The sequence below is a fragment of the Anoplopoma fimbria genome, chromosome 17 (assembly GCF_027596085.1).
Source record: "Anoplopoma fimbria isolate UVic2021 breed Golden Eagle Sablefish chromosome 17, Afim_UVic_2022, whole genome shotgun sequence".
NCBI classification, from domain to species: domain Eukaryota; kingdom Metazoa; phylum Chordata; class Actinopteri; order Perciformes; family Anoplopomatidae; genus Anoplopoma; species Anoplopoma fimbria.
In genome coordinates this window covers 8,581,895-8,599,779 of record NC_072465.1, presented here as the reverse complement: position 1 = coordinate 8,599,779, position 17,885 = coordinate 8,581,895, and the positions used below count along the sequence as shown (strand labels likewise).

Below are 17,885 nucleotides of genomic sequence, written 5' to 3'. Positions count from 1 at the left end.
GCCTTTCCCCCTTTTTCTCGCTTTTGCATGAAATGGTTTTATTGTGCGTCTCACTAATTCACTCCCTGTTTCCCCCCCCCGAGTCCGAGCTCTAACCGCTGTTCTTTCCTCTTCTTTCAAACTCTTTCCTCTGCCTCATGTCGGCCAGTTGGCGGGCCGAGCAGCGGGCAAGGACCCTGTTAACAGCCTGTCTGTTGAGGGTTTCGTCCAGAAGACTGTGGTGACTTCACCTGAGGTTGCACATCTCTCACTCTTCCTCTTCCATGATACTTATAGCTCATAGCATCTGTGTTTTGGTCAAATGCACTGCCTACAGAGCATCATTATCACTTACATGTCTATATCTATTTAAGAATATACCATCACATTTTTACGATGAATCCCCAAATGCGAATTCATTTTCACTTCTAGAGCTGCAACGATAAGTCGACAGAAAATAATCTCCAAGCATTTTAAAAATCGATTGATCGTTGATATTTCCTGCAAAAAATGGCAACTATTTTTTTTCCGCCTCTCAAATATGGTTTTTATATCATATTAAACTGAATATCTTTGAGTTTTGGACTGACAAAACAAGACAATTTAAAGACATCACTTTGAAATCCAGGGATGGATGTTTTTTGCTATTTTCTTACATTTCATATCAAACAATACAATACTGCAATACAATCTGCAGATTAATCAAAAATGAAAAAGAGTCGTTAGTTGCAGCCCTATTCACCTCAACATGTACCAGTTGTACATTTTGTTCTCTTTACTGTGATTCAAATGATTGTATAGATTTAATTTTTTGCAGCAGAAGCTGTGCTTGGTATGTCTAACTGTGTTTAATCTACCGACATGTAGGGCTCTGAGGAGTGGGTATTGATTGAAAAACAAGAAACTTATCAAGAGGACCATGACGACTGGAAGGCAGAAGAAAAGAACAGATCTTTCGCATCTGATTCCTCATGGGAGAAAACGGAGCTGGAAAGAGAGATAGACGTTGCCAAGATGATACATAAAGAGGCAACAGGGTGTGACAGAAAAGAAACGAAAAGCCATATTGATGATTTTCCATCAACAAAATCGCCCAGAGAGGCAGATGAGTGCTCTGAGCCACGGCCGGCTAACAAAAGCCGTTTCGTGATTCAATTAACCGAGAACGCCGACTCCTTTCAAGACAAATCTCAAAGCAAACCATCTCAAGCCTCAGACCCCGAGGCAAACAATGATGTGGCCCCGGGCTCGCAGCAGATAAAGGAACGCACTGCTTCAAAACCACGGAAAAAGAGAAGACCCCAGAGCTTAAACCTGGGGATGCCCGTAGAGCTCATCTACAAGAAAGGAAGCGGTGATTCCACTGAAGAAGAGAATGAGGGCTCGGAGTCGGACACCAGTCCAGAAGAAATCTCCAAAACAGGAAATCATTGTGAATCATCGCCCTTGGAGATGATGAAAGATGATGAGGGATCAGGAAAGGATCAGTCTGTCAGGGTCTTTAAAGACAGCCAACAAGAGGATATGTTGATAGAAGAAAGTAGGGTGGTCTCCACTCAGTCAACAGAGCAGGTAAAGAGAAAAGTGAGTCAGGTTGGGCCAGCTGATGTCGATTCAGACTCAGTGAACGGACTCGGAAAGATAGAACAAGATAGTTCCTTGGCGGCCGTTAAAGGGGAGTGTGCGATGAAGGTGCGAGGGCGGGGCCTTATCGACAACAAAGAGCTAGCCGAAGTAAAGCTTCGACAGGTGAGGACGCACGAGAGGAAGGTCAGTAGTTCCGGAGGAGAGGACCTGGAGGGTTTGACTGGAGCTCAGAGGTCGTCCCTCCACCGGCTGTCCGGCAGCAGCTGTCAGTCGGAGATCTCCAGGATTGTCCCTCTTAAGCCAGAGCGGTCCAAGAGCGTGGCGTGCAAGGACGAAAGGGACAGGACGGGACAGGACGAGCTCACGCGGGCCCTCAGGAGAGAATACCGCTGGTCGGTGGGCTCTCCAGAGGGATCCTCAGACCTTGCCTGGTCTGACTCCGCCGCAGCCGCCGCCTTCCATCCGTCATTCGCTTCAGATCTGGAGGGTATCGCTAAAACAGATCATCCTGATTATAGCCACCAGTCTGCCAGAGGACCCTCAGAGAGTCAGTCGTTCGGCTCAAAGATTTCGGCTCTTCCCAAAACGGCTCCCCCAGCACCGCCGGTGAAAACACAGAAGGCCCGGGAGTCTGGGCTTATACTGCGGAACAGCCGAAACGCCGGCAGGGAGCCGGGCCTGGACGCAGTCAAGAAGAGACACTCGGTAACTCTGCTTGGCATCCGCTATTCAGTCATTGGAATCAAAGCATCGCATGAGCTTCAGACAGACTCGCACGCCATTTTTTTCCTTTTTTTCCTCCCCTACGTTTTCAGTGACTTGAAACACTCATCCATCCTACCTGTTCGTGCCTGTTTGAAGAACAGGCGGAGCGGTACATTTGCTCCGTCAAGTCTGTCAAAAAAGTTTGGGCATTTTCCCATACGGCAACCCGATTCCTCCCCTATCATTGCCCCCACAAACATGCACCACACTGTCTGGCAAATCTGTACAGCTCTGCACTGGCTGTGAAATTTTGAAAAAACAAACAAAAAAAGGAGACAAAATCAATATTTCATGTTTTGGTTGTTGGTTTGTCTTCCCCTTCTCTTACTTGTGAGCAGATTTCTTTCCAGCTCACGTCGTCCTCAGTCAAGAGGGTGGCACGGAAAGAAAGGCTCACATATTATCATTGCTCCAATGACTTTTTTCTTGCATTTTCAAACTGGAAATACAAAACAAACTATTTGTTGCATGCAAATTTGAGAAAGAGAGAGTGAAAGGTACTGCCATCCATTACTTTGCGACACACATCTATTATTTCCCCAAATTAGAGATAAATGGAGTATAGGATTGGTTGGCGCACAAATGATTGAGAAATGACATCAACCTGACGAACTTGCATCAACAGAATTAGCTAAATATCCCCTAATCCTTCCAAATGGTTTATAATACATCAGACGCACTACTCTCCTCCTGGTAGAAAACTAAGCGGTGATGTAAACACATTGGTTCCCCCAACTGTGAAACCACATCAGGCAGTGAGCAGCCAGACGCCACAACTCAGTGCCTGACACAGTCAGATTTGCTACTTTCATTTTCACTGTTGGTATCATTAGGAGCTTGCACGCGTTTTGGCCCGGCGGGAATGAAAGGGAGTTTGACGTGAGTAGACATGACAGCTTCCATCATTTCCCACCTTTTCATCTGAGTCAAGCTCTTGCAATGTATTGGATTAAACGGGCACGGGAGGAGGTGTTGCGTATCTCCCAGCGTGCGAACGAACTCGCTGGCGAGTGACAATCATACCAAGAATCAGATTGGACTTGGGTAGTGTGGGAAAATAGTGCGCCCTCAAACACGTGGATCCCATTGGCGCAGTCAATTTGACAGGCTTTTGAAATGCATCACGGCACCTTCCATTGGTCATTTAACACTATTATTTGACGATATGATTTGAACACCCCCACGATTAAAATTCTAGGTGCGTAGTGTTGCAACACTTTCTCAGTTGGTCAATGCTGCTCTGCTGAAATAAACCTGCTCATTATACAATGCATGAGTCTCTCTCGTCCTGCCCTCTGCTAATTCTAACAAATAAACCTGGCTGTGGATGTTGTTTCTGTAGCAGTATGCTCACCGCTTTTCTGTCCTTGAAACTGTATAGTAAGTAGTGCTTGAAATTCCTGCCTGAATCCATTTGGACCTGACTGGATCTGAACAGACCAGGTTGGCTTTGATTGGGTCTGGCTGAATTTCTCACCTAAACTTGGGTTTATAGTCATTTTTAAGAAATTAGAAAAAAACACTGAACTATTAGCTACGTTGAAATGAATGGCTAATAGAAAGATTTGGAGTCTAACCGAGCAGTAAGCCGCGATCCCAGTTTAGGTTGGGACTGAAATATCTTGTGCTCAGAACACACTGAGCTCATATTGTTCAGGCTCCAGTCAAGCTCTGCTGTTAAGATCTCTGTTTGTGTGGTGTTCTGTCCGTCCACTGGACACTTCAGCTTGTGCTAACCTCCAGATGCTCTCTCTGCTCTTTCCTCTGCTTTCCCCCTCTGCAGGAGCCCGTCTCTACTCCCGCCATTTATGAAGAGCCGTTTGCTGATTTCAAGGTTATTCTTTCCCATTTAAACCCACCTTCACATGCACCACCCATCATCTCTCATTCCTCTCCGTGCCCCTTATGGGTAAACTGCACGCCTCCCACCCGACTGCACCAGTTTGTGTATTAAAAAAAAAAGAAAAGAAAATGGCCAAAAGCTATAAAGGATGAAGTGTGTTACTTTTCACTGGCTACTCTGCTGCAATCATCCATCATCGTGGGTTTGAATAGAATGTGTGGGTAGAAAACCAAACCCCTTACTCTTGGCTATTGCTGGCATGATCTGCTTTTTTACTGTGATCTAATTAGCAAGTGTTGGTGTAATTAATATGAGTGGCAGTACTATAAATTAGCTGCCGCAAGAGTGTCATTGTAATTCAATGGTCCCCAACCTTTTTCGCTAGTGCCCCATTAAAGGGATAGTTCAGTTTTTTTTGCGGTGGGGATATGTGAGGTCTTTATCCATAGTTATGGTATTACCTACAGTAGATGAAGCTCAACATGCCCCAAGTTTGGAGAAACAGACAGGAGTACCAACACTGGAGCGAAGCAATGTACTGCTGTGGACGGGGGAAGCAGCAAAAAGTATTTTAGAAAACAAAAAAAAAAGGTTCACTTAAAAAATCACTTTAAGTGTACGCTATTTTTAGAATATTTTCCAACATGGAACTGAACTGAAATCAAACTTACACTAATGTGTTTGTCAACGGAGACGGCTGGCTTTGAAGAGAGCATAGATAAGTTTTACTTTCATTTCAGTACCCTGTCAAAAGGGCTCTCTGACGGCAAGATAAGGCAGTGAAACCAAATACATATAGCATACCATGAAACTGATATGGATGTTTTTTCTTTTTTTGTCTAAAATATGTTTTGCTGCTGCCCCAGTCCAAAACAGTACATGCTTTGCTTTTGTTTCAGTACTCTTGTCTGTTTCTGCAAACTGGGGGCGTGCCAACCGCCATCTATTTATAGGAAATACAATGACTTTGGAAGTACCTCATACATACTAAGTTCTAAACACCTGAAATATCCCTTTATAAACAGCTATTTCATTTCTGACCCCTCCTCAAAGGTTGCATGTCGGTAGTTTTTTTCTATGCTTTTAGTAACCTGTTGCCTACAAAGGCCGAGAGTCGTGACTGCGGAAGCTTTGAAATTGAGAATACAGTTAAAGTTTTCAGGCCGACTCGGAAACTGCATAACATTTCATTTCGGATTTCATTTCATGCCCTTTTCATAGAACTACACATAATATCTAGAAAACTGTAATACTGCCCTCTTTGATTATCTGCAATTCTCTGAGTATCTGAAAACAACATGTGTTCAGTTTATCTTGTTTTTTGAAAGGCGACTAATCAGGCTAATTTTCAGGGTTCATACTTGTATTTGGTATATTTTTCCTGCAAGAACATGTTTACATCCTTTAATGTTCAAAAAACTGTATTTCTTTTCTTAGACTGTCTGTCTGAATATCCCTGTATTCACCCTCTGTCTGTAAAGCAACTGAATTACAAATATATTTGTTCATTAAGATGTATACTTTATTAGCTATGCAAAAAAAAGATCAGAGATCACAGAAGAAGAAGCAAAGACTAGAAAAAGTCCTAATATCTAGAAATGTTTTCCTTTACTTTTTCTAATTAATATATTTACTTATTCACACGTTGTAATTAAAACCCTATTTGTTAAGGAACTTTTCATTTCTGATATGACTGCATGCCCTATGATTTGTTTTGCTCTAAATTCAAGATACATTGCATGAACAATGGCTCTGATTTTTATTCCTCCCTGAATCCCAGCAAACACGAAACCCTCAAACACAAGGGTGATACCCCCATCCCATTCCATGTCATCCTCGTCATCCCTCCGTCTGCAGTTTTGTAACCTTAGAGTGGTGGTCCTTTACCTTCTGTACCCCGCCCCCCAGAAGGAGCTTGTGGACAGGAGGCCTCAGCCGAGCCTGGCCTCGGAGGAGGAGGAGCAGGATCGGGACACGGTGGCCTGCATGAGGGAAACCCACCTGGGCATTGAGCGCAAGTGCTCAAGCATGACGGTCAGCTCCACGTCCAGCCTGGAGGCCGAGGTGGACTTCACCGTCCTCATGGACCTCCACTCCGGCAGCGAGGACTTCTCTAAGTGCATGTCGGAGATGGGAGAGAGGGAGCGACAGCCCGAGGTGGGCCGGGAGGACTTCGAGGAGACCTCCAGGTTCTACTCTGCCCGTCTAATGGGCTCCCGGGACAAGTCTCCCATGGAGGAGAGGCTTCCTGAGGAGGGAGCACATCACGAGGTAGACAGATGAAAGTATTCATCCTTCGTCATCATCACCCACTGGATTCACCCTGCCTGGCTGGACTTGGTGCCATAACTACCTGCAGCTTTTTTTTTGAAGCTATTTTTTGTTGTTGTTGGATCATTTCCCATTGTTTGAATTTTGTTGAATTTTGTTCATGTTAAATTTGATTCCACACTTGACATGTTTTATTCTCTTTGCCGTTGTATTAATTTATGGATTTCTCACCCATTTTATTTTTATCAGCGTTTCTTTGAATTCCCCCGCCACTGCATCATCATTTGCATGCTTTCATCAAGCTGAACAATCCAATAAAGAAAAGTTGTGTGCTGCTCCGAAGCAGTTTGCAGTTTTTTTCCCGTGATGAAATGCTGATGTTGTTTGGCTTTAACTCTGCTGTTTATATCTCACACAGCCTCCCGTCGCAAAGAAGGAAGCCAGTGCTGTGAGCATGGCCCACATGCTGAAGAGGGCCGACAGCAAGACGGAGACGCATACGAATGGATCGGAGCTCCACCCCGGCATTATGAATGTCTCACCGCAGGTAAAGCACAATAGGAATATAAGCAATCCTACAGTTCAGTGTGTTGCTAAACATTCACACATCTGCTGCCTTGATTTGTGTCCCTGTTAGGTCATTTGCTGCATTATATTTATTATTGTAGCATTGTAGCCTACAGGTAACTCTTTTCCAAACATTATTTAGTTAATTTACAATCTTTACCAGTTTTAGTGTATTTAAAGTCAACTACATATTTTTATTCAGACCCAACATCTGTTAAAAGAGTAGTTTGGCTTTTTGGGGAAGTACACATTCTTGCTTTCTTCCTGAGAGTCATATCTGTCTGTTCAAGACAAAACTACACCTAGCAGCGCATTAGCTTAGCTGTCTGAAAGTCACAAAATCCCCCGTTTGCAACCTCAGAAACTCTCTAATTAAGTTATATCTTGTTTTGTTTTTTACCTGTACAGGAACCAAAGCGTAAAAACAACACTTTATGGATTTAGAAGAAGTCATGTGCTGGCCAAATTATTTTGACTGAGTGCAGTGAGTCTACTACATTGGTTGCCTGGCAACACTTACACTTACACTTTTTTTTTACAGTTTTTTGTACGGATTTTGCAAACAAGATATAACAATTAATTAGTGAGTTTCTGAGGTGCTGGTAGGCAGATTATGTTGGCATTTGACGGAGCCAGGCTGGATGTTTCCCCCTGTTTCCAGTCTTAATGCTAAGCTAAGCTAACTGACTGCTGACTTTAGCTTCTAATTCATCCAACAGGCACAACACTGGTAAAGGTTAACACTTGGTAAGAATAAGGATATATCCCATAAATGTCCTGTGTGTGTTTATATATTCTTGTGCTCTTGTTTCTTTTCTCTATGTCATATTTTAGATATTAATTGCTGAGGCCTAAAGCATTGGTATAAAGTGAAGACAATACTCTTCCTAGGATCAGTAAGGTTTTTCCAGAGCTCTGGAGTTGGTCTTGATTAGAGTAGGAAGCCTTTTCTTTGGGTCGCAGTGCCAATAAGCCCATATTCCCCAGGCAGGGAAGACAAAGTATCATCATTATGGAGTGATTAAAGTATTGACAGTCGGTGTATTAATGTGGATGATGAAAGCAGATGTGAATACCATTCATCTCCGGAAGCAAAGATTGGATTGCTTTATGGCAGTCCCACAGGTGCCTTATTAAAATGTAGCTAATATGCAGTGCTTTTCACCCATTCAGCTTGTGTTGAGAATGAACTCGGGCGATGATGTCGAGTGAGTACCTTTGAAGTGCCAGATCATTGTTATGTGCATTTTTTTATTTTTTTTAAACTACAGAGTAAGATATCTTTGGGAGAAAAAAAAAGTGTGTGTGTGTGTGTGTGTGCATCTGCAGCAAATGGAGGAAGACGTCATTGGTTAGACAAAGATCTCCAGCAACAACATTGTTCAGCCAGAAGAGGGAGCCATGTCATATCTATAGAGACTCTACACAGCAGCACAAAGGCTGGGCTCTGATGTGAGGGACTGTCTTTGAGCTTAGGAGGCATCCCCACCAGACTGTAGTAAACAATAATTTGTTCATCTTGAGGATTGCATTCATAATAAAATGTATCAAGTATACAGATGCTATCATTGCTTTTGATTGTCAGTCATGGCTGTGAAACATGTTGTTATTACTAAATCTTTCTGAAGTCATTAAGGCAACAATGTGCTCAGACTTCTCTTACTAAAGAGATTGAATCAGACTGTTTTGATGAAATGACAATGAAATTAGATGAGGTAGTACATGTGGATGTAATGGGCCAAATACTATACATTTGAAGCATATAAATGGTTTCATTCAGTTGCTTTAAAGTGAGAATGTGTTGCTTTTGAAGGATAAAATAACATAATCTCCTTTTTTTTTTAAAAAGTAAAATTAAATCTTGCTGAATTCAATTCAGGATTTTTGCTATTGCTGTGCTGCACCACTTGGTCTTACCAGACATAGTGTGTTGTGTTATATATTGTAGCATTATGTTCATAATTCACATTTTATTAGACAAAGTCCATTATTTATATATTTTTTTATATATCTTTTTAAGAGCAACATATAGATTTCCCTCCGGAGATCAATTTAGTATTCTTAGTCTGATTTTGAATCTGATATGTAAGCAAACTTTTTCCTGATCATTGCCGTGTTACTGATTATTAATCTAAGTTGCCTCTTTGACTCCATAGGTATTTCACAGATATTTATTTCAGTGTTTTTTTTATCACAAAAGTCCTGAAAGACAAATGCACTTTCTTCTTTTCCTGCTTGTCCTCCATAGAGACAGACGTTGTGACTCTTCACCACAGGTTTAGCTAATGACATTAACGAGGGCTCCAGTGAGCCAGCTCTACTGTAACAGCACACCTTTGTCACGGCAGACATTTTGGCTCGTCACGGCAGGAAAAGCACAGGTGTAGCAAATGTCATTAACGATGGCTCAGTTCCATCAGGTGTCTCAGTGAGCCACAGCGGTGAGCCGGCATGAACAATGCCATCGACCTGGAGCTAGTTAATCAAAATGGAATGCGCTGGATATTTATGAAATCAATTACACCAGTGCTTTCCCTGCAATGACATGTCACAATGTCTGCTGAGAAAAAGGCCTATAGCTACCACTTGTGCTGGGTCAGCATTCTATACAACATGCTGGATCTAAACTGCTTTTGAGTATGTAGTGGAAAAGTGTAAAAAAAAAAAAAAAAAAAGAAGAAAATAAAGTACAATCAAATCAGACAGTATCATGCTCAATGGGATCATTTTGTGAGTGTGCTACATGCTTTTCTACCACAATACAATTTAATTCTTACTGTCTCTTTGTGAAGTTGAATTTGGCAGTACCTTTTCAAGGTCGCAGTTTGAATGGCATTGATCAATGTGACACATAGTGTTATCATTTCCATTAATATAAAATGATACAAAATTATGATATGTCTACACACTTTCTGCTAAAACAGTATTTTTAAACAATTAGTATGTAATATGTATTTAGGACGTAATGTCTTTCCTCATCCATATTTTTATTTCCCTCAAAAAGAGGATCAAACGACTTTGTATGGTGAAAGAGTTTTCTTGCCTTGACAAACCCACTGTGCGGTTCCCCACAGCTATATGGACGACTCAGCATCTTTTGGTGTATTGGTTTGGTATTACGGCCTTCAAACCCCTCCAATGGATACATTTTATCACAACAAAGTATCAAATGACGAAGTGAAAACAATGTGAAAATATAAAAGGGGTCGCTCGTAGTTTTTAACCTAAAGAGAATTATCACCTGAATCTGCAGCCCCCTCCATGGCTTACCCGTTTTGGTTCACTCTCACCGCTCTCAAAGCCTCGTATTCGGGTGCAGCAGTCAGCGTTTTTTTTTTTATAGTGCTCCAAACTGAGCAACCAGCTGGTGAACATGTTGGAACATTAAGCAGCTAAGACGATAAAAGGAAGGAGACAACTGGACTAACATTTGTCTTGTGACCAGAAAACATGTTTCAAAATTAAATTCATGCTGATGTTGCTCCCCATTGCTGTGAATAAATATCTGTTAGTTGTCATGTTTGCCAAAACCACTTTATGGGTGATAATGTAGATGTCTATTTGTGCAGAGGTTTTCTGTGTCCAAAACGTAGTAGTAATAACGTGTATTTCTAAAACGCAGCAGATGAAGCAATGCTTTTTTGCATCGTCACATTTTTTTTTTATGAAGCTGGACTTACTTGAAGTTAATAAAGATTATTTTTCTCTCTCCTTCAGAACTTTACAGTCGTCAGCCCGCGGGAGGCTCCTGCTGTCCTTAAAGAAAATGGCTCCCCTGTAAGTATCTTTACAGAGGAAATACATCAGTGTCACACCCTATGTATGTATGTGTGTGTGTGTGTGTGTGTGTGTGTGTGTGTGTGTGTGTGTGTGTGTGTGTGTGTGTGTGTGTGTGTGTGTGTGTGTGTGTGTGTGTGCAGTGTGTGTGTGTGTGGCGGCAGAGTAAGAAACATCAGCCATTGTATTCTCGCTGTCTCCTTTTTGAAACCTTGACCTTCACTTCATATCTTCTGGATACGTGTCAAAATACACATTTCTAGAAAATAACATTTGTGTGTGCGTGAGCCAAATGTTCACAGGATTTGGTTGCCACGATACCTAAGAGAAAAGCGTTACAAACTGTCGTTGTGGTGTCTTGAAGGTTTCCTTGTGGAGTTTTTGACCTCTTGAATAGCTATGGAGCAGTTGTTCTATGCGCGGGTCCCCGTTTTGTTTTTTCACATGCACACGCATGTATGCAGGTGACGCGTTAGACACTCTATCGGTTAAACGCTATTCCACTGATCTACAGGTGGTGGTAATGTGCCAATAAAGACAAGGGCTGAGGAAGAGTGCAAGCTAGAGAATATGGATGTAAACAATGCTGCATTTATATAATTACTTGGTATTAGAAATGTTTTATGAGGCATCATTTGCATTCACCACATTTGTTAGAGCTCAAGCATAAACACAGTGCCCTTTGGTGCAACTCCACAGGGCACCTTTAATGATACGGACATTTACCAGTTAGGAAAAGCGTAACAAAAAAACTAATTATGGGAAATGTAGTGGGAATTAGACCCATGCTGGGGAGTAAAAGTCTGGATATCTCTGGCTTTGAAGCTTCAAAAAAGTTTCTTGTGAGTGTCCCAGTTTTATGGAGGTGCACAACTAAATTGCTGGAATACCTCTTGAATGGAGGGATGCTTTTATCTCTCTGATGTTTGACCCATTCTTAATGAACAGGAAGTGAGGAAGTGTCTGATACACATCACGTCAATGGTACTTACACACATCATCTTTGATATTCACCGCAGGAGGTTGAGACCCAGTGGCTGAGACAACACATCATGTTGTCTTGTGTGTGTGTGTGTGTGTGTGTGTGTGTGTGTGTGTGTGTGTGTGTGTGTGTGTGCGTGTGCGTGGGTGGGTGTCCCTCCATGCGTGTATGACTCTCCTTTTAACCGATGTGCCGTAGGTAAAGGCTGGAACCCAGGGGAGGGAGTCTGTTGTGTCCCCGCTGACCATCACCGCTGAGAATGTCACCTCAGCAACCACAACTCAAGTTACCAAGGTAACACCTCATCTGTTCCCATGGTTACAGTTTAATGACTGGAGCTCGGAGTCAGCCCACAACATCTGTGTCTTTTGGTACACTCTTAAATATGTCTCATCCCTTGCTGTCGACATGTTGGAGTAGATGTCCTGAATCTGATAGACGTACATCATTTGATTTTGTATTATTTCTGGAGTATAAATTATTAGGAAAAAATTTTATTTTAAAGTTTCAGTTGCCACACAATATAATGTAATATACTTTACATTAATACAACAATAAGTGAATCTACAGAATAAAAAATATTTGATGCACAAAAAATTGACTGGAATACTACAAAAAACAATATCTTGGATTACTTATTTTGTCTTCCATAAAATGACATTTTTGATTGTTGAGAATGAGATTATAAATCATTCATTTTATTTCCTTTTTCTGTATGTGTTCCTCAGACGGTGAAAGGAGGCTACTCAGAGACCAGAATCGAGAAAAGGATTATAATCACAGGAGACGATGATGTGGACCAACATCAGGTGAGAAGGAGTATCACAGAAATACTGCAACAGGCGCACTTGTATGCTCAATAATTCATAAGGCACAGGGAGTTAATATGTGAGGGTTATGACCCATGCGTTGATGCCTCATGTCCCTTCAGGCCCTCGCCATGGCGATCCAAGAGGCCAAGCAGCAGCACCCCGACATGCTGGTGACAAAAGCAGTGGTGATCAGGGAAACAGATTCTCCCACTGAGGAGCTGCAGCAACAGCAGGCAGAGGTATGTGAGTACTACGGTGTTGACAGTCTGGTCATGTGATCAGAGTGCAGGTTACAATATTACTTCTCTTGGTGTGCTAGGATCGATTATTGAACGGGTTTACCGACAAGGGCCCAGGGGCCCCAATGTGTCAGAGGATGTTATAGTTTAGTGTGTCATAAACATAATAAAAAGTCATAGTATAGTATTTCATAAAAATGTCATAGTATAGTGTGTAATAAAAGTCATAAAAAAAGTCATAATAAAGTATGTCATAAAAAAGTCATAGTATAGTATAATATAAAAAGGTCTTAGTATAGTTTGTCATAAAAAGGTCATAGTATATTATGTCACAAACATAGTAAAAAAGTCATAGAATAGTATGTCATAAAAAAGTCATAGAATGGTATGACATAAAAAAGTCATAGAATGGTATGACATAAAAAAGTAATAGTATGGTATGACATAAAAAGAGTTAGTATAGTCATAACAATGTCATAGGGCACAATGTGAAACAATTGACTAATAAAATATACAAAACAACAGCAGAGATGCAATGTGACAATAACAAGATACAAAATGACTACTAAGACTCAAAACAACCACTGTGTCTGAGAGTAGTGGCATCCCTTTCACATTTATTTTGGGGTGGGTGGGGGTGGTGGCATCTACTAATTTCCGTCCATGTCCATGCGGTGAGATGACGGTTCTGTGTTGCTGTTTGTCTCGTTTGCAGTCCTGATCGGCCATGGTGGCTCCTGAGACAGTTGGTTAGAGAACAGGGGATGGACCCTTCAGTTGTCAGTGTCTCCTGGCCCGCCACCGCCCCCCCTCCCACCTCCTCCGCAAAACACCACCACCCACATACGAGGACTCTCTACCCCGCCTGCAGAAACACCGACACATGAACAGACTGCGTTCCATGAAGCAGTAGACCTCCACTCCCATCCCTCCAGACAAAACCGCGGCCTCTGTCCCAAACCGGCCCCCTCTGCCTGTCCTGGCCCATCCCAGCCTTCACCAGCCCTCCACCTCATTATGGAACAGGAACCGCTTCTACTGGATTATTTACCGCTTGGCTTAAAGAAGTGGAGGCGTGATAGCATATTACTTATATATTATTCGATCTCATACATTTTGACTCCTTTGAACCCTGAGGGTCATTCGAATCAATGGGTTTTCAACCCCAAACCCCCAGCCCCAACACCCTCCCCTGACAAATGACTACTTTCAATTGTAAGGTTCCCAAACATCTGTCCCATATGAAATTAATATGATAAAAGAGTGGGGGGGAGTAAAAGGAAGGTCGGTGCCAAGCGGCGGCCTTTTGCTCCATGTTGCCACCTCCTGGCTGCGACACCTGCAGTATAATCAACAGCTGTCTTATTAGCTTTTTACATTTTTATCTATAGAGGATCTAATTTATGTCCAGTGTTTGCTTGTTTATGAAACGTGTATAATATCCGATAATCTGCATGAATCAATAAAAAAATTATAAAAAATAGCAGAGGGAATGAAAAAAATTAATAAATACACAAACATGTCCACATTTGAAATCCATAAAATGCTCTGAGACGATGGGACTGAGCACCTGCAGAGAAACTGTACAGATGACTGGGGCCAATGGGAAGGTGACACGTGAGTGATGTTGACGGAGTCCACTGAGGAAGGACAGATGTGTAACACTTCAGTGGACAGCTGGAACTCTGCTTTGGCACCAGGCTCCAACATACAATGGACTCTGTCCTCGTCCTGCTCTCCTTTACCGATTTTATTTAGACGTCAACTCGCCTTCCATGTTAAGAAATGCTGGTCACACGTTTCGGGGCACAGTCATAGGATTTTTAGAGATATTTTAATATAAATAATGTTTTATCTAATATGTTTCAGAAATGTGCTGACATGTTTTCATTTGATGTTACTGACTTCCATCATGAAACAGATTGTATGTTATTCTTGTGCTTTTTGACGTTTCAGTCGTCATGTGTGAACACGCTGAAAACTTTTTTTTTTCTTTGTTTTGTCGAGCCCTCACATTGCTCGACGCTGGGAGATCTTACAAAGTTAATCAGAGAGATCTCACCCAAAACTAGAAAGATTGCCAAAATTGTGAAGTTGTGCTGCATTGAATAGAAATGCAGTGATTTTGGGGACAAACTTTTAGTTGTTTTTTTGTTGTGCCTGTTATATCATTTTCATTCATCATTTAAAATATTTTTGTGGTATGAAGAAATTGACGATGGCGGCTCCAAAAGGCAACTTCAAAAGAGCTTTTAAAGTTCGTACGTGCATGTTCACAAACGCCTGAAATGTTTCAAACCACAAGACTAACATGGGTACTTTATTTCTTTAATTTCTGTTGGATTAACTCTTTTAAGTTATGGTGTATGAGTTTCTAATTGTATTTATAGGAGTGGTGAATGTGAGGCCTGTGCTCCCCCCCCCTGTTCCCCTGACAGACAAAGCCGAGACTCATTGTGTGACATACACCAAGCTCCCTCCATCCACAGCTGTCACAGAGCATATAACCTGGATGACCTTTAATAATATACTATGCATCATCTAATCATCCACAGGAATCCCCTCTGATGGGGCCGCGTCGCCGTCATTGTTAACTTTGTGCTACTGTTAACCGAGAAGGCGGTGAAGCGCAATCACTGCTTGTAAAATATTTGCAATAAGCAGCCATCGCTCGTGTCCTCTGTCCTCTAAAGGGAGAAAACTGTGAACTCTCATGTGTACCCAAGCGTAACCAAAACCTATAACACAGAGTTAGCGGTGTTCAAAAAGGAAGCTCTTTTTTTCCACGACACTTTGTGTACATGGCTTTGTCGCCCTCGTCGTCTAATCCTCCCCTGACTTGAAACTGTTGACCCCTGCTGTTGATGTGTCTGAGAAAAATGAGATTCACAAACTGATTATTTGTATTTTTTGCTCTGTTTTTTTTTTTTTTTTTTTTTATCTGGTCATACGACACTGGACTGTTGTGAAGGCACTTGCTTACAATGAAAGCAGCCAAACGTATACTGTAAACTTGTTGGGGGGGGGATGACCTGCCTGTGCTGTAGTACTGCATCTCTACTGATGGAAGACAGACGACTGTAGGCATCAGGAGAAACGTTGTGTACTGTGGGCGAGGTGGTGCGTTGAAGGATGGAGGGCCTTTATTTATATATATATTTATATAAATATCCTAACTTCTGTGTAGTATCCTGTAAGCTATGTAGATATTTACAGGAGCAGGGATGTGTTCTTAGTTTCAAGAGGTGAGGCAGTAAGTGTGATCGTAAGGAAAAGTGGTGCAATAGAATTGTCTCATGAATGGGTGCCTTATGTTTGGAGTGGTGCTTATGGGAGCTGCAGCCACAGTTATCAGAGCTGCACCAAAAGATCTGTTAATCACCACGAGGCAGATGTGGAAACGACCTCTCCTCTCAGTCCAAGGGTGAAGAGGAGCTGGTCTTAAAAAGTGAATTATTGTCTTGTAAAGAATGTGACATTGAGCGTAGCGGCCCGAATAAGTCTCTGAATTTTGGACCGTTGAGTCCTCAGCGAGACGACAACAGTTATTGGCCCCATAAACATGGAAAACCAGATGAGTTCCGATTTTAGGAAATTTGGTTTTTGGTTTTTTTCGCGAAGAGCATCAAGCTGTGCCGCTGTTTAGCCTCCACCTTCAACTCCCCACTGCCTTTTTGCTCGACATTCCCCCTAGTGCTTGGTGGTGTGTATTTGCTGTATTTGCATTCAGTCTAAATGGAAAACATACATGCATAAATAAATGTCTCAGTATGATTCAAACACTGTCTCTGATTCCAGAAAAAAAGGGGGGTGGGATTTCACTTAGACCTGTGGACCGCGGGAAAATGTTTTCTTTGTTTGCTCAATTATATGGCTTTCATCCATCAATAATTCATCGTATGTAATAAATTGTTGTTTTTGTAATGTAAGAGGAATGGATGGTAGTGTTGTTGTAGTGAAACAAGGACAATTTCCTTGTTTTGTACTGCCATCTTGTGACCAAAATCAGCACATAGAAAGTTGGGTGCACAGTTGAAGAAGTTATTTATGTGCTGTTAGTGCCATCTAGTGTATTTTCTGCTTCACTTCACTTATCATATAAATATGCTTTACTCATATAGATTACCAGCATTTCTATATTATTAAATGAATGGTCTGACACAAAGTATACAGAACATTTACCACTTTGTCAACTTTTCTTTTCTTAAAAGAGGATGTCACTGACAGTTGTATAATATGTCTTGTGTGGAATCAAATAGGGTCAAAAGTAAACATTAACATCTCATTTGACTATCAAATCACAATATTTCAACCACCCAATCATGGAGCCAATGGGGACGAGCCTTCTGTGCTGTGAGTCCAGCTATCAACACTGGCACATTTCTCAATTTTTCATGATGCCCGCAAAATTAAACACAGATAAATGTCAACATTATTTTCACCTGTACCCACCAGCAAACGCAAGTTTAAGTACATATCAACAAGTTGCGTCTATAATTATCAGGACAAAAATAGTGGTTGCTGTAATTTGGAATCTTAGGATTCCCCTTGTTGTTTATTTTAATAAATCTTCAACCACAAGCATCAACAGCAAACACAAATCAACTATACTTTTATAGCGCTTTTCTAGTCTTCCAACCACTCAAGGCGCTTTTACACTACATGCCATCATTCACCCATTCAGTGAAACTGCAGTTGTAAAAGCTACAGGTGCTCAGTTTGCAGCTTTTGAACAGTCAAAGTCGATATGTCATAGCAGTTAGTCACCAGGCTAACAGCAATGATAACCACGCCAACTGGTTCTGTCATGACTTTTTATCTGTTAATTAGCAAACTGTTTCTTGTTCTATATTAGCCTAGCCTGGTAGCCAAACTTGATTTCTGCAACATTAACTTTTTTTTTACTTCATAGAATTTGGCTCGATCAAAAGGCCGAGGGCCGGACAGGATGAGCATTTTTAATGAACCAACTCTGTGTTTTTCCTCATGTGTCCAGGTGAGGTATGTGTGGGTGCGTCGCAGGTCTGTGAGGAAGTCAGACAAGTCCCATAGTCTGAGCGTAG

General features: G+C 41.7%; 1 protein-coding gene across 1 annotated transcript in view; it reads left to right on the top strand.

The window, feature by feature from the left end:
• Positions 1–14,000, top strand: part of LOC129105261 (band 4.1-like protein 1) — a 79,194-nt gene extending 65,194 nt beyond the window's left edge. The window contains exons 14-19 of the mRNA XM_054616179.1: positions 6,864–6,992; positions 10,730–10,789; positions 11,970–12,065; positions 12,500–12,580; positions 12,703–12,822; positions 13,538–14,000. Coding sequence (XP_054472154.1) covers positions 6,864–6,992; positions 10,730–10,789; positions 11,970–12,065; positions 12,500–12,580; positions 12,703–12,822; positions 13,538–13,543 — 492 coding nt within the window. The 3' untranslated portion in view covers positions 13,544–14,000. The remainder of the gene's footprint in view (positions 1–6,863; positions 6,993–10,729; positions 10,790–11,969; positions 12,066–12,499; positions 12,581–12,702; positions 12,823–13,537) is intronic.
• Positions 14,001–17,885: the final 3,885 nt, after the last annotated feature.